This window comes from Melanerpes formicivorus, unplaced genomic scaffold (assembly GCF_026170545.1).
Source record: "Melanerpes formicivorus ecotype bairdi unplaced genomic scaffold, bMelFor1.0.p_v2 SCAF_12, whole genome shotgun sequence".
Taxonomy (NCBI): Eukaryota; Metazoa; Chordata; class Aves; order Piciformes; family Picidae; genus Melanerpes; species Melanerpes formicivorus.
In genome coordinates, this window is record NW_027142364.1 from 12,042,951 (window position 1) to 12,063,506 (window position 20,556).

At 43.1% G+C, this 20,556-nt stretch overlaps 1 protein-coding gene across 1 annotated transcript; it reads left to right on the forward strand.

Annotated features, from left to right (window-relative positions):
• Positions 1–14,622: 14,622 nt before the first annotated feature.
• Positions 14,623–15,705, forward strand: GPR148 (G protein-coupled receptor 148). The gene has a single exon (XM_068145685.1). The coding sequence runs from the start codon at positions 14,623–14,625 to the stop codon at positions 15,703–15,705; it is 1,083 nt and encodes a 360-aa protein (XP_068001786.1).
• Positions 15,706–20,556: the final 4,851 nt, after the last annotated feature.

Genomic DNA, 20,556 nt, shown 5'->3' on the forward strand with positions numbered 1-20,556 from the left:
TGTTGGTAGGAGGACAAAAGCCTTCTGTGGAGATGATATGCCTGTCAGACTATGGCAATCATCAGCACTTTCTGTGGGGAGAGGGAGACCAGCTTCACTGCTGAAGCAAACAGGCGTGATGACACTGCATTTTACCACCCCAGCAACACATTAATGTCTGTGCTCCAGCACTCCCCATTCAGAGCTGTGAGTGACACTGCTGGCAGCCCAGCTGTGTGGTGACATAGCCAAAGGAAGGGGATTACAGATGCTGCCTGTACACCTGGGGCCTCTGTGAGGTGCAGGAGCTGTCTGGGCTGGTGCAGGGACTGTCTGGGTTGATGCAGCAGCAAGAGGGCTGCAGAAGGCCACACAGCAGCTCTGGGGTCTCTTCTGACTTCTCTCTGGTTTGTGGACAGTGCATATACAGAGGTGCTTTGCAATAATGGAAGGGAAGTGGAGTCAAAAGGAGCCAGGAAGAATATGTCTTGTTCAAAAAGCATTTGAAATATTTTTGGATGGAAAAATGTGAGGATTTACTGTTCCCATTAATTCTTTTGGCTTTTTCCTTTTGCTAGTAGAATTGTATAATACACATTAAATATTGTGCTTACAAGACAGGTGCTGGTTGGTTAAAGAACTGCACTCTTAGAAACTGCATGTTCTTATTTAATATCTCTCATATGACTGCATTTTAACATGCTTCATAATAAAGAAGAAATGATTATCCAAAGTCAGTTTTCAGGGAATGAGGTAATTTGCTGCACACTCTGAAAGCATTTTTGACAGGAAAATGTATGAGAATATTGTAACTTCTTCTCATTTTAATTTCCAGATCAGTAAGATTTATGAAATCTTGTTGTTTCTACCTGCCTAGTTCTCCCTTTGAATAACTTCTGCAGCTATTGGCCAGATTTATCCTAACTTGAGATACTGAGAGAACTCTCAGAAAGTATTGCTCTTTTCCGCAAAGGTTGCATGAAACTAGGTGAGAGATGGGCTGTGTAAGTACCTTCCTGGGAAAAACAGCTGGAAAAGACACTCTACTTTTATTGGAAATCAAAAAAAGCAATATTGCAGGAAGGTAAGCATCTTAGATATCAAAAGCAGTTAATCAACCACAGTTTACAAGGTCCCAGAAATGTAGGGCTTCGTTATAGTGCTTGAACTGTTTATGTGTTAATCAGTGGGGAAAACAACCTCTCTGTTAAGCAGTCATTGTCTATAAGCTTTAAAGCAGTAGGACATAAAATATGAGAAAGCAGTGAAAACCTAAATAGGAGACATTTTTCCAGGCTTTTGTAAAGCTTCATTGTTTTCCACATTTGCAGTGGGAATTATTGGTAACCCTACAACTGCTGTAAACTCCACTTTCACCCTCTTCACTGCACAGATGGATAGCTGGGTGAATTAACGTGACAATCTCTGAAGTGACTCCAGTGTTTTCTAGGTTATCACAGTCATTTGACTAGAGAATCTCACTCATAACCCGTGCTATTTCTGTGGAAAAGGAATACTATCAGCCCCTAGAGCTATCTGAGCAGTCCACTCAAATACCTGAGACACAGTGCACATAATGTGCCAGTGCCTTTCTGCACTATCACAGTATCCTGCCTGAGAGTGCCACCGAGCCTTTTTCTGAACTTGTATTAACAAGAACAAAACCTGAAAATGGGGGCTTGGTTTGTTGTTTCTTGGGCTTTTTGTTTGCCTGTTTGTTTGTTCATTGGTTGGTTGGTTTTGATTTTGTTTGTTTGGTGTGGTGTGGTTTGGGGGTTTTCTTTGGTGGTTGTTTTTCCCTTTATTTTGAGGAAAGCTTCCTGAAGTCACTGGGAAATGCACACTTTGTTGCAAAGGATCCTGCAGTGAGACAGGCTTGATTTTGTGTTCCAAAGGCTCTCCTGTGCACTCTGTAGTGTCTCAGCAGAGAAGCCTTCCCTCTGAGAAGAAAATCTGGTAAAATACATTTCTGAGATTTTAACGAGCAAAGGTGCTTTTTTTCAGACTGTTGTAAAATACTACGTGTATTTGGGCCGTTGTTGCAAACAAAGAGACTTTCCACTAGATGTCCCTCCACATCAAACATTAAATATGTTTCCTGCTAAACGTGGAAACAATTTCTTTGCTTTGGATTTCACTTTGAGCTGTCAACAGACTTTCTACCCCGTGATTCATGCTGGCCAAGCTCAAGTCCTGACTGATACTATGATAAGTCTGTGCCAGTTCTCGGAAACTCTGCAGCCCTGTTCCTGCAGCCCAACATCTAGGTTAAAATACCTTGCCAGTTTTGTTGCTGTCAGCCTGTACCTGGGAGCTCTAAGTCCTGTGTTCTTGTATAAGGGAGCTATGGAAGTGGCTCTCAAATTTATTTATTGTTTTTAGTCCACATACAACAAATTGAGGTCTGGGACTTAAGGGTAAGAGGTTGTTGTCCATGTTCATGAAGCAAAGAGAAAGCAATGGTATTGCAAACTTGTCAATTGTCTTGTTCCACCTGATTTGTTCAAAATTTTTACATCTGTTAGGGTTTCCTAGGGGAGGAAAACTCACAGAACTACACTTTCAGAGGCTGTCAATTGACATTATTAACATTTAAAGAACTGAATTAATCAATTCATCTTTGACTCTGGTCAAGGAATTTTGAGAGAGATCCTTTCTGATTGTTCTGCCTATGACAAGCCATAGGAGGCCATTTTTGGAGGTCCCTTCCTTGGAGTGTGGCAGAGTATGCTTCCTTGTATTTGTTCTTCCAGGTCGCTACTGCCTGCCCAATTTACACCTTCCTCTGCTTCTTGCTGAGTGTTAAATTGCTGGATGTTTGTCACAAGTCTCATCTTCCTGCCACAAGCCTTGCATAGGTGAACTCTTTTCACACACAGCTCTTTCTAGTGCTAGTTTTTGCCATAGGAAGACTCTTACACCATCATTGGTACACAACCACTCTAGAGCTTTATAAAACAGCCTGGTGGCAAACATGTAGCAGAAATTTGGTCTAATTCTGCTGGCATGCTGGTGCTTACAAAGGGAGCTTCAGCAAGTAGCTAACGCGGAGTTAAGGAGTTGCAGGTCCCTGTTGCTAAGTTGATGCTTTGTGCATAAATAGCAACTCACAGCACCCACAGGAACCTCACAACAATTTAAGAGAAGGAAGCAGGCCTAAGAAAGAGACTGAGGGTAAGGTGTTTCTGAGGCTGGAGTACAGAAAGCTGTGGTGAAAAGTTGAGATAGAAGCATTTCGTGTCCTGCCTTGGTGCAGCACATAAAGCCCATTGCACAGCCTGGTGCTACTGCTGTCCCCCTGGTTGCCACTGCTAAGTCGTCTTCCTTGTTTTGTGAAGTGACCCATGGACTCTGGGTCTTAAACTGCTGCAGAATATGAAATAGGCTCAGGATGGCTTGAAGTAATGAGTAATGGCAGGAAAAGTGCAAAGAGTGGTGGGGGCTGTTTACAACTGAAGCTGGTAATAAGTTAATTAAAACTGTCATTAATCATCAAGCAACTCACAGAGGCATTACAAGGTTGAAATGAAGTGATCATGACCATCAAAACCAAAATAAAAAAACATGTCTTCAAGTGTGCTTTTGTGAGTAGGCAAGAACGGGTGCACTCACTGGGAAGGAAATGCAGTGAGGTCACAGTAATGAGATTGAATATTGCTGTGGGCCCTGGTGAATGCTCTTTGTTCACTGTGCTGCCTTCAAGGGCCTGGAATCAGTTTTCCTTGCTGGGAAGGGTGGTGTTGCTAAATGGTATTGTGATAACATAATGAGAAATCAGAGCAGCTAAGTCTTGACAAGGCATCCAGCTTGAGTTAATTAAAATAGAGAAGTCATATCATGGTGCCAAGGGAAATTGTAAAAGCACAGATGGGGAGATTTGATTGCTTACTAAGGATTAGTGTCATTAGTGCAGAGGTCTTAAGAGGACAAAGGGACAATCTGGACAACTTCAAGGCTGGAACCAGAAGCTGAGAAGAGACATGGGCATGTGGATTGCAAATAAAACAATTTCAGAGCCACTGCTAGTGTGGATTTGTGAAGGCAAGGGCAAGCTTTATGGTGAACTCAACTGTTTTAGGATTATAGGAGTTGAGTCTGGGAAAAAGGATCCCTGTACACAGTCATGGCTTGACATAATAAAGGTAATTATACTGTAGTAGAGCCAAGCCCAGGCCAGATCTGTTTAACAAACAGTTATTCTGAACCAAACTGTTCCAATTCTTCTCAGTGTTACAAGGCAGATGCAGTTCAAAGTGCACCTCAACTCACCAAGTGAGCCTTGGAAGTGACAGTCACAACAGTGACAATCAGATAGCAAGAACCTGACTGCTCTGGGCCTGGAAGTAAAAAAAACACATGTAGTATGGACTGAGGCATTAGTGACTTTCTGTGCTGCCCAGAGCAGCTATACTCCCCTAATGTTCAGCTCCCACAAAAGATTATAGTGCAGAAATATGAGTCAATCAGGTGGTGGTGTCTTCTATGCTCTGTTTGGTCTAAGGGCTCAGAGCACACTGAATTAGATGGCCTGAACCTCTCCTTCTCTGCACGTTTTCTCCTAGAGGGTTAATGAATTCAGAGGGATGGTACATAGGATTATTGCTGGTGTTTTCACTGGGACTGATGGAGACACAGGAGGCCTGGGGCTCATCAGCTTCTAGGACAGGAGTGGTATTTCCCTGGGAAAAGGGAAGGGATTGTCTGGAGGTAGAAGAAGGAAATTACAGAACAGATGGAAATAGAGAAAAGCTTCAAGATTGGGAGAGGTCCTTAGAAACAATCAATAAGGGGCATGAGTGTAGAAACATGTTTCTTCCCACTGTTCAACAGACTAGATGCTGCCTAACCTCTGATCATATCTCAGATTGGAGATCTTCTTGTGCCTAAACAAAGAACACAGGCTGCTTGTTCCCAAGGCAACTATATTAACTGAAAACAAAACCAGTAAATTAGTTAGTGGTTCAGAGCTGCTTTTGTTAGGTCTCTTGCTGGAAATCAGTCCTGATTATGCATAAATTATCATATAAACTGTTCTTTTATAGCATGCAGAAAGGACAGTATCATGCAAAGGGTGAGTAGGAGGAGCTGACCCTCCTCCAGTTCATTCACAGAAACAAATACCTTTTTATAATTCTGTATCCCTGCAGACACCCCTTGAGGCTCCAAGGACCCTATCTTCAGTCTGACAAACAGGAATTTAACCCACTGCAAGCTGTTCTCAAGCTGACAGGTTGAAAGGCTTGGCTTGGTGGGGGGGAAAGTCCCCAAAATGATTTTTATTGATGGCTAATAATGGGACAGTTTTGGGAACAGAAAGGGTGGGCCTGGGTATCTTGCTTGTAAACATTTTGGGGTGTAGGCTCAGGCATCTTTACCTTCCTCTGGTCTGTCCTTCCATGCCATCTCTCAGTTCAGGGCTGAGGTCACTGCTTCTGTCATGTTTTTAGCAATGTGTCAAGGTGAGACACTTGCTGCAAAACTGAATGTGAATGTAGAGCACATGGCAGGCAGCTCCTATGTCAGCCCAAGAGGACAGCAAGAGTCGAAGAACATTTGGTTTATGCCTGCACTACTGGTGGTACAGATTTGAGGCCACAGGAGAGAAGAGGTTTCACCTTACTGTGTGTGACTCCTCAGCTTCTCAGGCTGCCAACAGCAGAAACAGCCTTAGATGAACATTTGTTATGGCTAAACTTTGGGCTCAGTGATGCATATCAGAAACTGCCTCACAACAGAGTATTGTCAGGAGCTGAAGTGGTTCACAAATAGACAGTGTTGGAAACTTTCAGGACAGATAGCTGGGGATGAAGAGTGGCATTGTGCATCTCATTTTCATCCTCACTTTGATCTCCAATAGCAGGCAGGAAGGAGAAGTAAGTAGACTCAAAGATTGATGTGGAAGGAATTGGCACAATACTTGGCAGGAAATGATGAGACACAAGTGGTAGGGGTTGAGATGATGTCCTGGGGGACAGCACACATAATTCCACAGCTGTTGTGCTAGAACTGTGGCTGCCATTGATGTAACAGCACTGGTTTGAATGCAGCTTGGACAAGATCCAGAAACAAGAGAATATTGTGGGCTTTTCAGGAAGCAAAGTGTTTGAAAGGGGAAGGTGTCATGGGGAAGCTAGTATTGGGGTGGCCACCAGAACATCAGATGGTGGTGGCACTTCCAGAAATGGGAGCTGCACAGGGGAGGTGTTCCCCTGAGCTGTCTCAGAGCATTGCTGGGGCACTTCAGTAAGAGAGTGGTGCAGCTCTGATCTAGTTCAACTCACAGCTTGTTGAAGTGGCTCATTAAAATGGGTTGCTAACTCAATTATGTTTTCTTCCTTGTTTCCTCCTTGCAGCTTTTGTGATCTATAGCAGGTTTTGTGCATCTTTATATTCCTTAGTTTCCCAGTTGTGTGGGGCTGACACTGAATGTTCTCTTTAGAACAAGAAGCTGCTGCTTCATGGGAGAAAAAAGCAGCTCGATTAAAAAGGCCTAGGAATTCCTGAGAAAATGCTGAGAGTTAGAAAAATCCTTTGTTTTCTAGTTGCCTCTGGTAGGTGTAAATATAATGAACAGGATGAGTAATGCCTGTGGTAGCTGAGCTATATCTGAGCTACTTGGAGGCAGTTTGGACCTGGCAACCATACTAATAGGTAGAAAAGCCTATGAAAACATAGAGACTGAAAAGGGAATGCCATATGCTGGCCCTGAGCCAAGACTCAGGAGAGAAAACTCTAGTTTCTGGCTCTGCCACTGATTTTAAGTGTGGTTTGTGTTAAATTGCTGAAGATGCATCTGGCCTCATCAGGTACATTATACCTTCGTTCACAGAGCCTTTGTTGGCTCTATGTACTCCTGAGGACAATAGCAAAGGAAAAGAGAGGACATGCCTTCTCTGGGGCTTTTCATGCATATCCTTTAATGAGTTGCAATTTGGACTGGAGAAGAAACAAATAATTAAACTAGAAATAAAATTGACTGTGTTTAATGAAGATCTCAGCTTGCTGGCTGCTTTCAGCAATGTTCTCTCCATGCTCAGTGTCTCTGTCTGTGAGTTGTAACTGCCACTTCGGTATGAAGTTCTGAGCCTATCAGGGGGTGATGTGCCCTCTGCCTTGTGCTGGTGAAGGTCACCAGGAGAGTGAGATTTGAATAATCCAGACACTGGTAGTCTCGCTTAAAGGAAACAATCCCTCTCTCCTTTACAAATTCAGAGCTTTTGTGTTCCAACTACTCCCTCCTTAACATTGCTTTCCTTCCAGGGAGACTGAATCTCCCGTGTGATAGGACGGAGTATCGCTCTGGAAATGAGGGGGAGCAGTACAAAGCCGCTGTTAGGAGGACAAGGCAGAGCGAGGCCTCTGAGGCCTCCTGTAGAGAAAAATCTAATTTTTAAACACCTGTGCTAGATAAGTAACAAAGGAGCTGCTGGGAAGGGACTGCAGAGCATGTGAATGGCACTGTGTATGCGATCCACGGCATCCCCCCACCTGCCTAAGAAGAGCTTGTGATTCTTGTTCAGCACATGCTGGCAGTTAATCTCTCCACCATATGGCGACTGTGCCCGGCACCTGCTTCATCAGTGTAAGATAAGGTCAGCATCTCCCTGTGGGCAGAGGTATTTCAGAGAATCGATGTTGCTTCAGTATCTTTGCCACCCAGGAACCACTGCTTTTCCTAGGTACAGCACTGGAAGTTGGGAATCAGCATCTTAACTTTGGCAGTGAGGATGGTTCTTCCCCAGGATGGTGCCAGTCCATACCGTGTACAGATTGTATCCATTCATTCACAGGCTGTCATCACAAGGCATGAATAGGAAGAGATAAGATGTATTTTCTTTCACAATTCCCATATTGTCCTTGCCCCCCAGCTTGTATAGTGCAGGTGAACACTTCCCAGCTGTCAGGGAGGAACTGTGACAGTGTACAGTTGTGGCTGTCCTCCTGCCTGCTGCATCACCATTAAAGTCCCTGCCTGTCTGCCTGTGTATGCCAACCTGTCCCTTCTACACTTTTGTCCCTTCCATCTCTCTTCTGGCATTTCATTTTATCTTGCACTTTAAGCTGTCCAGCCATCTATTTCCCTTCTCAGCAAATCATCCTTCAAGGAAATACCAAGATAAACCTCTGCCTGGCTTTTAACATGACACAAAACCTGTTAATACAGGGACATAGCCAGATAACTTCTGCTTTTGCCTGTCCGCAGCAGTCCTTCCTAGGCCATGTTGGAAAACATTGCTGGTGAGACAGGACAGAGGCATAATTTTGTTTGTGTCAGCCACAACTAGGAAGACTGACAGCCTGAGATGGAAGATTGCTCTTAGGAGATTGGTAGATGTATGTAGAGATGTATGTAGCTCCCTCATTTGGTAAGCTTTGTCTCAGAAGGAGCTTTCTCCCTGACTTAAAGGAGGAGTCAAGGAGGCCCAAATTCAGATGTGTTTCTAGTTTGCCTCGTGAGTCTGGGATATTGAATATGGGTTTAATCTCTTCTGACAGCTGCTAGATCCTCAGATAAGAATGGTATGTTATTGTTCTATACCTAAGGTTCCTCCTTACAAATTAAACTGTATTAGGAAAGAAGGCTGATATTTTAAGAGTAAGCTTTAGTCAGTAGACTGTTTCTCCTCTTTCACAGTTGCATTGTTTTGAAAATTAGGTAGGCAGGAAAGAGAGCATTAAATCTAATAAACACTCTACGATAGCTTCTGCTGGTGTCCTGTGACTCTGCCCATACATGAAAATGTAAACTAGCAGTTGTTTGCTATAAATCTCTGATCATATCTGCAGCTTGTCACATGAAAACATGTTAGTGGGTGAATCATGTAGGTCCTTTCAGCATGAAAGAGTCACTGTGGTAGAGGAGGAAAATCTGGCTGGCTTTGCCTTGCCAGGCTTGGGAAATGAAAATGTGAGTTCTAGCTGCAGCTTCCTCCAGTGACCTGCAGGAAAGTAGGTGATGTCAGGGGTTCACAGGCTCTTTTTTTTCCCCTCAGGTTGTTAACTTCTCTAAACTTTTGATGAAATATTTGTCAAATATTGCAAAGTTCTGTTCCTCTGACATCTAGCTTAATTCTCAATGTTGCACCTACAAGGCAGATTTAGTACAAAATTGACCTTGACTTTGTCATCCTCATGGCCTGATGGTGTTTGGGGTTAGAAAAAGCGACTCAAGGATTTAATGCCAAGTCCTTGCAGTCTCTCTCTCAAAGTCTCTCTTCAACCTATCACTTTCTAATCCCTGTTTCTTTAGTTTCAGGTCTCATCTAATTTTTTAAATCATTGTAATCTGAGCTTAGTTTTCACACCCATTTCTTGATTTCCTTAACCTCAACAATTGCTGTGCCTGGTTGTGAACTTTGTACAGTTACAACAGCAATGCATATGTCTCTTATCTATAGCAAATAACAAGCAAGGAGCTGAACAGTAGTTCTGGAGCCAACTGGAGACAGATAGCTGAGGCATGGAGACAACACGGCTAGGACAGTCAAGCTGTACCTCTCCTCCATGTGTCCTGATCCTGAAGGGGCTTGCAGAAAAGTTTAGAGGGAATCTTAAATATTTAAAGAAAAGTTGTCTTTCAATTGATTATTTAATAAAGAAAAAAGGAAAGTTCAACCAGAAAAAAAAACCCAAAACAGTACAGTTAAACCCTTCTGATTACTTGGGTTCTTTTCATTGACCACAGTTCATTTCCACAGGGTGACAATATGGATACAGGCAGGAAATCACTATGGCTAGTGGTCCCTGCCCTGCTAGGAGGAGTTGGTCTCCTTTTGGGATCTTGGCTGTCCACAAGAAGAGCTTCACCAGCAAGTGAGATGCCTTCTGGGCCTCCTGGCAGGGGGGCACTCATGGAAGGAAGATTTAAAAACTGCAGTAGCAGTTGATGTCTCCTGAGATCGAGAATGTGTTATAAACATGTCTGGAAATACCTCTATGAAACAATACTCCAGTCATAAATACTTTGTTCAGGGAGCTGTGATAGACCCTGAGGTGGTCTTTCTGGACTGCATTTCCTCTGTTCCTGGCCAGGCAGATCAGCCTTTGGGGCAAATCCAAAGCACAGTGTCATTTTCTATGCTAGGACCTGGCAAGTGAAGCTGGAACAGGCAGCCGCCTCAAACAGTCCATGCTCGTATCAAGACAGTGGCATGATGGCACCCAGGGAACCTCAGAGGTGAATGTGAGCATGCAATTTAGTCACACACTTCCTCTGGGCACCCCTCCTAGCACAGTCTCTTGGGATGAAGGGGAACTGGGGAAATGTTAGTGTTATTCTGGTTGGCCTCCCTTTCTTGTACAGTGCTTTCATGGCAGCAATGTGCTTGTTGAATCAATTAGATTAAACTGTGAATTACAAAGCTTCTGTATGTGTGCACATGGCTAAGTCCATACCAAGTCCTATAAGGCAGCAATGTTTCAGTAATATACCTGTTTATAGTCAGTAACAGAATATAATATACATTCTTTGCTGGATTTACAGGGCTCAGTGTGGCTGAATGCATGCTTTCTTAAATCTCCCAAACTCAACAGATAAGATAACCAAGCTTTCAGTGGGATGTTGATTGAAGCAGAAATGAGTAAAGTAATTAACAGTGTGTGATTCAGTTTGAAAATCAATATAGACTGTAGTGAGCCAGAGTAAGAGCCAGAAGAGAAGCTGCTGCTGCTGTAGGTCTGAAACAGCAAAAGATATCAAAAGTTCATCTAGCTAATGTAAGTCTGACAGGGAGGATTTTAAAAAAATCAATAGCTAGCTCATTAAGGCCAGGTTTACAGGAAATTGCAGGAGAACCATTCAGCTTGGCACCACAAAGTATTGAACACTGAAATGCAACAGCAAGGAGCTGTGTAAGTTCAGTATCTTCATGAGTGATCTTCAGAGCTGCTAAGTTAATGGTCTAGATGTGGAAATGCCTCCTAAGTTCAAGAAAATGAAAAGAGACAATAGAAAGATATTATTTGGAGCTGTCCATTCGGGGTGTATATCAATGTGCCAGACCACCAACCTCTTAAAACTTTAGTAGACATTTACTGAACAGTTATAGGCCCCTATGGAAATCTGAGGGGAGTGGTTTTGGCTGGACTTGCACAGGTCTGATGGGGTTGAATCTGTCTGACAGCTTTTTGCTGGATTCCATTTTTATAGAACTAAAGCCTGTCCACATTCCTAAGACACTGTAGCACAATTAAAGGTGAACAAGCTCATGCCATAGGACTCACTCTGCCATCCATAGGCTGTGAAGTTGTGATGTCTCATGGGCTCTGTGGTTGCCTTTGCACTCTGGCTAAATGAGAGAGTCATTAGATACTTTGCATTTGTCATGAGGATGTCACCTGAGAGTGAACCAGTCAGCTACTGTGTGATGACTAGCAAGTTCATACCTTTGCTTACCTTTCATGTTATTTACCTTACATTATTCACATTTACACTTCCATGGCCCTAGAAGTGGATTTTTCTAAGGTGGTTCAGCTGCAGGTTGCTAGAGTTACTTCTGCTTTGTATTTTTTCAGTAGAGAGTGGGTCAGCATTTGTAACATGTTCTAGCTTTCTGATCCAAGAGGAAGGAATAGCTTTGGTATAAGGATGCTGTTTTCAGGCATCAGGAGAAAAACTAATTTGACTGAAAAAAATAAGAACTACAACTTAAGTGAATACCAGTATATAATTAAGAAGCCCTTGAGATACATGTTTGCAGAACTGCAGTGCTGTGTAACATCACTCAGTGAAGTACTTGGCTGCATCAGTCACTCCTATAAATGGCAATAAGTCATTGTATATGGTATTTGCATTTATTTTTCTATCAGACAAAAGTGTGCAGCAAAGATGCTAATGAAGTTGTTTGTTTTTTCACATTTGTCCTGGAAAACACAGTTGTGATTTTACATGGAAATGAGACAGTCTGCCCATTATTAGGATAGCCTTGAAATGCCACGAGCTGAGTGGCAGCAAGCACTTCCGCCATTAACAGAAGTCTGAAATGATAATTGGAGGTGATTGACACACACTTGAATTTTCATTGCTTCCCTTCCATTCTGTATGGTAGTGTAATTCCACAGTCTGGTGTTTGAGTGCTACTGTCTGCTTAAGGTTGTGTTGTGGTTCATTGCTACATGCAGGGCACGATCCTGAAGTCAAATGTATAATTGCATCGATACTGTTCACACATTTTTCGGTGGATGCAGGATTGCAGAATCACCTTCTGTTTTGCCTATCCAGGCACCATAGCAACTGAAATGCTGTGCTAAAAATTATCGCTGTTTTCCCCTCCTATCCCTTTGTGCCGCACCCATATGGTGCAGCTTGTCAAACTGTCTTAGCATAGAGTACCATGGATGCCAGCTATCAATGTGTGAGGAAATGAAATGTGCACAGGATTTGATGACTGACACTGAGTTTCATAAGCTGTCTGCTCTGTTGCTTGGCATGCCCCAAGACAGCATGTCCATGGCACAACTTTCTGGAGGTGAGGCTAGGCAGTGCCTCCCATGCATGGAAGCATGCTGCACATGCTGTGTGCTGGTAGTGCTGGGGAAATTATGACTACAGCAATGCCATGTTAAGTAAGGAATAGCATTCCCTCTGCTCTTATCACATCTATAGTAGAATCCATATTAGTTGAGAGGAGCAGGAAGATCATACCTGAAACAACAGTTAAAGATATACCATGCTGGTGAACTTGGGGGCTTGTCAGGATTGCCAAAAAGGCTGTTTGAATTTAGACATTTTTATTTGTAGGTGTCTAAATAAATGCTCTAACTTCAAAACAGCTGAGCAGCTAGCAGGTTTCACTGGCTGCTTATTTTGACTATTTTATGAGACTTTTGGCTTGTGCACACGCTATTTTTCAAAAACTGGAGTAACCCTTTGACTTTCATCAGTACTTAAAAAGTTCCAGGATACCCATGAACCACCAGTGAGAAGAGCTACTAGAGCTGGGAGCTGACAAAGATGCACGTTCAGCAGAGCTCTTCTCTTTGCTACTTGTGCTGCTGATCAGCAGAGTAATGTGAAGGACATCGAAACACTTGAACGTGTCCAGAGAAGGGCAACAAGGCTGGGGAGAGGCCTTGAACACAAGCCCTATGAGGAGAGGCTGAGGGAGCTGGGATTGTTTAGCCTGGAGAAGAGAAGGCTCAGGGGAGACCTCATTGCCCTCTACAACTACCTGAAAGGTGGTTGTAGCCAGGAAGGGGTTGGTCTCTTCTCCCAGGCAACCAGCACCAGAACAAGGGGACACAGTCTCAAGCTGTGCCAGGGGAGGTTTAGACTCGAGGTGAGGAGAAAGTTCTTCACCGAGCGAGTTGTTCGTCATTGGAACGGGCTTCCCAGGGAGGTGGTCGACTCACCATCCCTGGAGGCGTTCAAGAGGAGATTGGACATGGCACTTGGTGCCATGGTCTAGTCATGGGGTCTGTGTTGATAGGTTATAGGTTGGACTTGATGATCCTTGAGGTCTCTTCCAACCTTAGTTATACTGTGATACTGTGATGTGATGCCATAGCAGCAATGTGCTGTTCTTGAGGTGTACACTGGAGTAAGCAACTGAAGGAGGTGTAAACCATGAAATAGAATAGTGCTGCTATGCCCATTTTGCATCGCACAAGATGATGAACAACTGCATCAATACAGTCTTTCTGATTAAAACTAAAGCTTTATAGCTGAACCTACTGTTGAACCTATTAAAAAAATCAGCTTTTCTTCTGATAACACTATGCCTGGAAGAAATTGAAGAGTTCCTTTTCTGCAGTCCAGATCACTCACAATTCTCTTACTGCACCCCCAGTCATGGTGCTAAGATCTGATAGTGTGCTGGCCGGCAAGCCAAGACTTGGTCTGCAAATGGATGGTGGAAATGCCAGGCCTGCTGTAGGGTATGCTGGTACCTTCCAGTGCATGTCACTCATCCCAGACAATTCACAGGCTGACTGTAAGACCACAGGAGATGAGAATTCAGTATTTGTATGTCATGCATTTAAAAAGGCAGGGGAAGGTTTATTATCTATAAACAGCATGATTTGCTTCATTGAAGTTAAAATGTTTGTCATCTATAAATAAGATCATTCCATGCACTAGAGCCAGAGTGGCACAACTTTACAAGAGGATTGAGAGCCATTTTTATTGATCACTCCAAACTGATTGTGTCATTTCATCAAATTGGTACAAAACATCACCCAGTCACATTTATGACTCTACTACATCAGTACACGTGGAATATTGTTCTGTATCATCACATGTTTGTTTAATCAAACTAATATTGTATCTGCCTCACTGGAGTGATAATCTGATGAGGACAAACTCAAATGCTGTAAATGATCAACTCTTCAATTTCTGATCAAAGAGCTAGCTGAAGGATTTAGATGTTTTTAAAACCACACAAAGATTAATTCTCTTTTCTAAACATTAGATATTGCAGAAAGAAAAGAAAATCTCACTTTAGGCAAAACCATCTTTTGGCACCATAGAATTCACTTGAAAGGTGTCAACCTTCTGTCCTCGAGAAGATCTGGTAGAACTGGCTACAGAAATCACTTTGCTTCCATGGACTTTTTCCATAATCTGCTTAATTTATCTTTCTGAGGACTCATTGTAGAAGATTTTGCTTTCTCCAAATCAGACAGTCATCCCCAGATCCTAAGGAAATGGATTTCTCTGGCTGTACTTCAGTAAGGAGAGCGAATGGAACTGCATACCGCTACAGGGAGACAGATTTCAACAGTTCCTCAATATTGGATGATGTCTCTTTGTTGTCTTTGCTGGAGGAATGGGCTCTCAGTCCACCAAGCATAAACATGAAGCTGTTTTTAATCCCTCCAGTTATCTGCCTTATGGCAGGTGTCTTCATCATTCCTGCTATCTTATTTGTGATCTTCTCCAGGTTCAGCTTCCGTCAGGAAACAAGGTACCTGCTGCTGGGAAATGCTCTGCTTTCTGATCTGATCTACCTGCTGTTCTACACCCTGTCAGCTGCTCTCAACGCAGCACACATACATCTCCCAAAAGAAGCTTGTGTCCTCCTGTTGTTTTTGCTGGCAGTGGCTTGCTGTGGAGGGTTGTTCACAGCTGCTGCAGTAGTCCTGGACACATACATAGCTGTTTTGTTTCCTTTGCGCTACGCTGCTATTTTGCCTCCTTCACGAACTAGGAAAATCATTGTGCTACTGTGGCTGTGTTCTGGGGCTTTCCCAGGGATTTTCTTCTTGGTGCTGTGGAGCACTCACAACTTGGTGTCCTGTGTCCTGGAAACATGCTCAGTTCCAATAATACTGATGTTAACTCTGAATGGGACTGATGCTGTGAAACTCTGTTTCTGGCTTTCTACGGTGGTTATCTTCCTCTGCCTGTCCCTAATATTTTGTTGCTATGCTATTCTATATTTTAAAACCAAACAGTCAGGTATATGGGAGAACATCTGCTCCAGAGCAAGTGTAACATTCTTAATGCACAACAGTGCCTTATTTTTTCACTTATTTCCACCCTTGGCCCTCTTTATAGAATCATTCTTGTGCTTTAATGTCACCAGACTGCAGACAGGAATTTGGATCTCCCTGACAGTCTGTAATGTCCTGATGATTCTGCCTAAAGTTTTGTTCCCTTTTCTGTATGGGCTTCGGTACAGAGAGATCTCAGCATCTCTCAAATCCATTGTCAAAAGGAAGCAGCTTCACCTGGTGGCACAGCCACAGCAAGGGAGTTGCCCTTACTCAGTTAGCATGCAAGCCTGATGTAATTTCATTCAGCTTCTGAAGAAGAAGTGATCTAAAGAAGTGATCAGTCTATGTCAGGAAAGACATGGCTTGATCACTCTACCTCCTTGGTGCCAGACGGACACAGATCTTTCATCATATCACAACTGAGAACACAGTGAATGCTACTCTGGATGAAGTTCTAAGCTTTGTTGTGACGTGGAAAAGGCAGTACCTTCGGAGGAATTACTGAATCATTTTTCCCCCACCTGTGGCAAACGACTTTCTGGAAATCAGAAAATCAAAAATAGATGGTGCAAAGCAGAGGGGGCAACAACAGGTCTCTTGTCAGCATCACCTGGAACAGAAAAGGATCGTTAAGCAAACATGCTGTGAACAGAACAGCTACTTCTTTCACTCAGTGTGTTCTTGCAAGTTTGGGAGCCGGTGTCCTGTTCTTTAACTACGCACTGAGAGCTACCTCTGGAAACTGCTGTACTCAGTGTTGGGCTGCACATCCTCATGCTAGGTGCCATGTGGATTCTGTCTGACAATCTGCAAAAGTCTGGATTTTTATAGAGTCTTGGTCTGATGGGAAGTCACCTTTGATCAGTGTCTGTTGGGCAGCCCAGCAGGGAGGAACAGAGCTGAATGAGCTGCCCAGAGGGGGATAGGAGCAGGGAGCAGGGGTGGCAGTGCCTCCCTGCAGTGTGGCTGTGAGGAGCCTGGCTCAGCCCAGAGCCATGCTGGGTCTGTACTGATGAGACCAGGCCAAGGCTAAATCCAGCAGCTGGGGCAGAGGGTAGGAGCAGTGCGATGTGAGGCTGGGCATAAGTATACCCATAGCATGGCTCAGACATGACCTGGGGCTAAGCATAAACACAGCTTGAGTCCCTGCTGAGGCATCTCCCAGGTCTGGCTCCAAAAAAATCTTCTCTAGCAGCCTGATCTCGGGTTACAGCTGCACTATGTCAGAGCTCGTGTTGGGTACCTGCCACCAAACCCCTAAGAATGTCAGGAGGAGAAGCTGCAGGGACAAGAAATTTGTTATCTTCTAAGACCCTTTCAGGTTTTCCTGGTCAGCCATCTACCTAGAAAAGATGAATGAAATGCATTTAAATTTCATTAGACATAAATATCAGTGTGGGAAATTTAAACTTCAGTGCTGTGCCTTGGGCTTGGGAACAGATCTTTTGTGTTTCTGAAGGCGGTATTTTTAGAATGTGTTTCTCTTTATACAAAAATACATTGGCATTAGAATATGGCTCTTGATTTCACTCTGCACTATTATTTTCCTTCTGTGCAGATGTTCTCCACCTTCTGTTTGCTTAAAGCAATACACAGAAAGTGCTGAATGTGGATTTTGGCTATTTCAGACTCCTCTGAAGAATTCCACTAAGCGTAAGCCAGGAGGAGATCGGTGTCTGGTTGCATGAGATGTTTTTTTGGCATTAAAGCCTGTTTGAGAGGTTCCTGCTGATCTCTTTCTCTCCTCATTCCCAAACTGCTTGTTACTCTCCTTGCATTGCAGCATCTGCTCTCTCCAGTTTGCTGATACAACTGCTTCTGGGGTTGCAGGTTAGAGAAGTGGTGCTGTTTTCATTTTAACCAAGTTATCTGTTTTGTGGACTGTTCTGCAAGCAGCTGTGTCAGCACAATTGAGGGAGTGTAACAAATTCCAGCTCAGAGATGGGAATGAGCAGAGACATCATAGAGATTTTGCTGATATGAGATGCTTCTTGTGTAAAAACAACTCTAAGGTAAAGTTGCTGCAAGTGAATAAACTGTAATTATTACCTATTTGCTTTAATTGTAGTTCTGTGCTTCTGCTATTTTGACCCAAAGGAGCTTTGTTTTCCAGGGAAAAAAAAGAACAAAACAAACCACCCAAACCCACATTTCTTCTCAATTAGAAAATAATAATAATAATAATAATAATAATAATAATAATAATAATAATAATAATAATAATAATAATAGCAGCAACAACAACAATAATAATGATGATAGACTTAGACGCTGCTTTTTCTGGCTATTTTAACATTTCTCCAAGATGAATGTACCATAAACATCCATCACACAAGCTCTGCTTGTCTGAAGAAGCCTGGAAGACAACTCTTCTATAATACTAGAGAGGATGGGGGAAATTTCTGTACACTAAGTCAGGTGCTTTCTGCTAAATGCCTTTAGGATACAATGTGATCAAGAATGGAAGAGGCACCTGGGACTTCCCAGGTCGTGCATATGCTAGGCCAAGTTTTTATGACAGTGCCCCTTGACAAAGATGCTGATAACTTACAACTTAGGTTCTAAGCTAAAGAACTTAGATTGTTTTGTCCATGCAAGGTGCTTTCAAGGTTCATTGCCTGAAGTTTCCATATATTGTAAATTTTCATGCTAAGCAGTAAACATAACTGTAAATAGTATAAAGATAGTTCTGTGTACAGCCATAGGTGACTTTGAGTAGCTGGAGGTTAATAGCACTTGATCTTCCTGCTAACCTCTGCCAGTCATGAGCTTAATCTCCATGTCAGGCTTGGGTAGGATTACATTGCCAACTCTGTAACTCTTCTTACATACATATCCCCTGGACATATTTAGAGACAACTCAAAGTTTGGTAACAGAAAGGATGCTGAAAGGTAGAGGAAGTGAATTGGTGATCGTGGCAAGTTTATGTATGCATTAAATCTGTCCACAGTGATATCATTAGGACCAAGCAAACAGAAACACTGTTTTGTGGAAATGACCTTCTAAGAAAGATGAGTAAAATAATCTTATTCAGGTCCTTGAAACTGTTCCCTGAAATGGGTGTTTGCCAAGAAAATGTATTAGTTGAACTGAAATTAGTTACATTGAATGGAATTCTGAAAAGGTCATCTGCATTGTGAGTTGATGGTATTTTATTAATCCACTTTAAGGAGGTTTAACATTAGATAGATGAGTTTTTCTTATATGACTACTTTCAGTCAGCTTCTTCTTGTGCAGTATCACTGTGGCATTTGTTACCAAAGCAGTGTGCTACAGCACGTGTAGAAGAAACACACCATACATCTGGATCATCTGCCATGGAGGATTTCCCCAGTCTGACTCCAAAGGGAGTCACCAAGACAACCTCACAAGCACTAAATGTTTTGAGTTTTGTCGTCATGATTGTTAAGCTTCCTGATCTGCCAGAACCTCATGGCTGTAGTGATTAACAGCCTTGTAAGGATATCTCTGTGTAAGCTCTAGAAATTCAAACTGGGGCTATTTAGCAAAGCTCAGCTATCGACCTCTGCCAGGTCACGTAAGTGAGCTTCTTAGATGTCACTGTGCCTGCCCAGCTTTATCATTTAAAGTGAAATGGAGAGCAGTTGACTTTAACATGTGATTTGGCAGCTGGAGGGGGGCAGTAATCCTGTAATGGATTCCAGTAGCATGAATTATATTATAATTTATAGACTAAATATATTCCTGGTCATATTTTCCCCTCTTTTCTTCTGCCAACATTGTCACTTCCCCTACCACTGCCCTCTTCCCTCTCTCAGTTGGATTTACCATGCAGTTGACTGCTGTCTGTAACCTGCAGACTGAAGGGAGTCAGACCTGCATTCCAGGAGCTGGGGCTGTGCCATACAGCACCGGAGAAATAATTACATCTGCACTTAGGCTTGTGCCTCAGATGAGATCAGTTTCAGTGTGATGAGATACGGAGAATCTCCAGGTAGGTAAACAAGCACACAGCTTTGGATCTGGGGGTTAGTTCATTTGCAGCCATTTGAGTCATTATTCAGTAAAACTAATTAACCTCCTGCAGTTTTAGTAATTAGTATTAGAGTGTCTGGTCCTGCTCCATCAGTTGGCTGTGTCATTTTCTAAGATAAGTTCAATACAGAAATAGGTCAGAAGGAAGATGGCATTTGCCTGGCTTGCATTTGAGACATCCCCAAGAACCTCAGGGCTGTGACCCTAGCTGTCCCCAAGAGAGGTCACACAGCTCTCATGGGGAGTTCTCTGCTCTTCGCTTCACTGGTCATGGGTTTGTTACAATGAGATACTGTATGGCCTTTGGACAGACACCGTGGTGTGGCCATTCCCTGTGGGAAGGGGGTTTATAAAACAGATGAAGGAGAGCCCATGAAAGGAAAAGGAGATTACAAGTTCCCTTGAAACTTGATTTGTGTTGTCTCCTGTCTCCACCCCTGCCTCCCCTCTGGTAACTGAGGGTACAGAGCTGCCAGTCCCTGCCTTCTTTCACAAGCCTCGTGATTTTTGGCATTGTCGTAAAACCACCGATCGTGAATGGCTTTATTTTTGAATGTGCTTCTAATCCTTCAGATTGCAGCATGAGCCTGGAAGTTACACGGAGCAGGGAGGCAAAGCAAAACAACTCTGTGAAGGGCTATTAAGTGTCAGAATTTTAAGAGAATCACGAGTTAGGAGGGGAAGGGAGCCAAGCTGTGTTTCTGCAGTCTCGTGTTTGTCAGTGAGGGATGGTCTGTTCATGCTTGCCCAAGATCTGCAGGTGTGGCTTGGGAACTGCCACAGGAGAGACAAGAAGCTGTTCTCTGCTGCTGATATGTATATTTTACAGTTTGCATTTGGAAGTTTATTTGAACAACTTTTTCCCAACTTGAAGAATTATTTTCTTCAAGAAAAAACAAAACAAAAACCAACACCAAACCCAAAACAAACAAAGAAACAAAACCCACCAAGTTTTGCTACTGACATTGTGGGGATAAAATCACCAAGCAACTCCAGAGGGATACTGAGTTTTTTTGGATGGTTCCCAGTAGGAAGAACTGGTCAGCTTCAGCAGCTGCTAGCATTAGGTTTGGCAATGGGTGAAGATACAGAAACACACCTCCTGAAGTGGAAAGGGAGACACCCCCTTCGTGCACCTCCTCTGT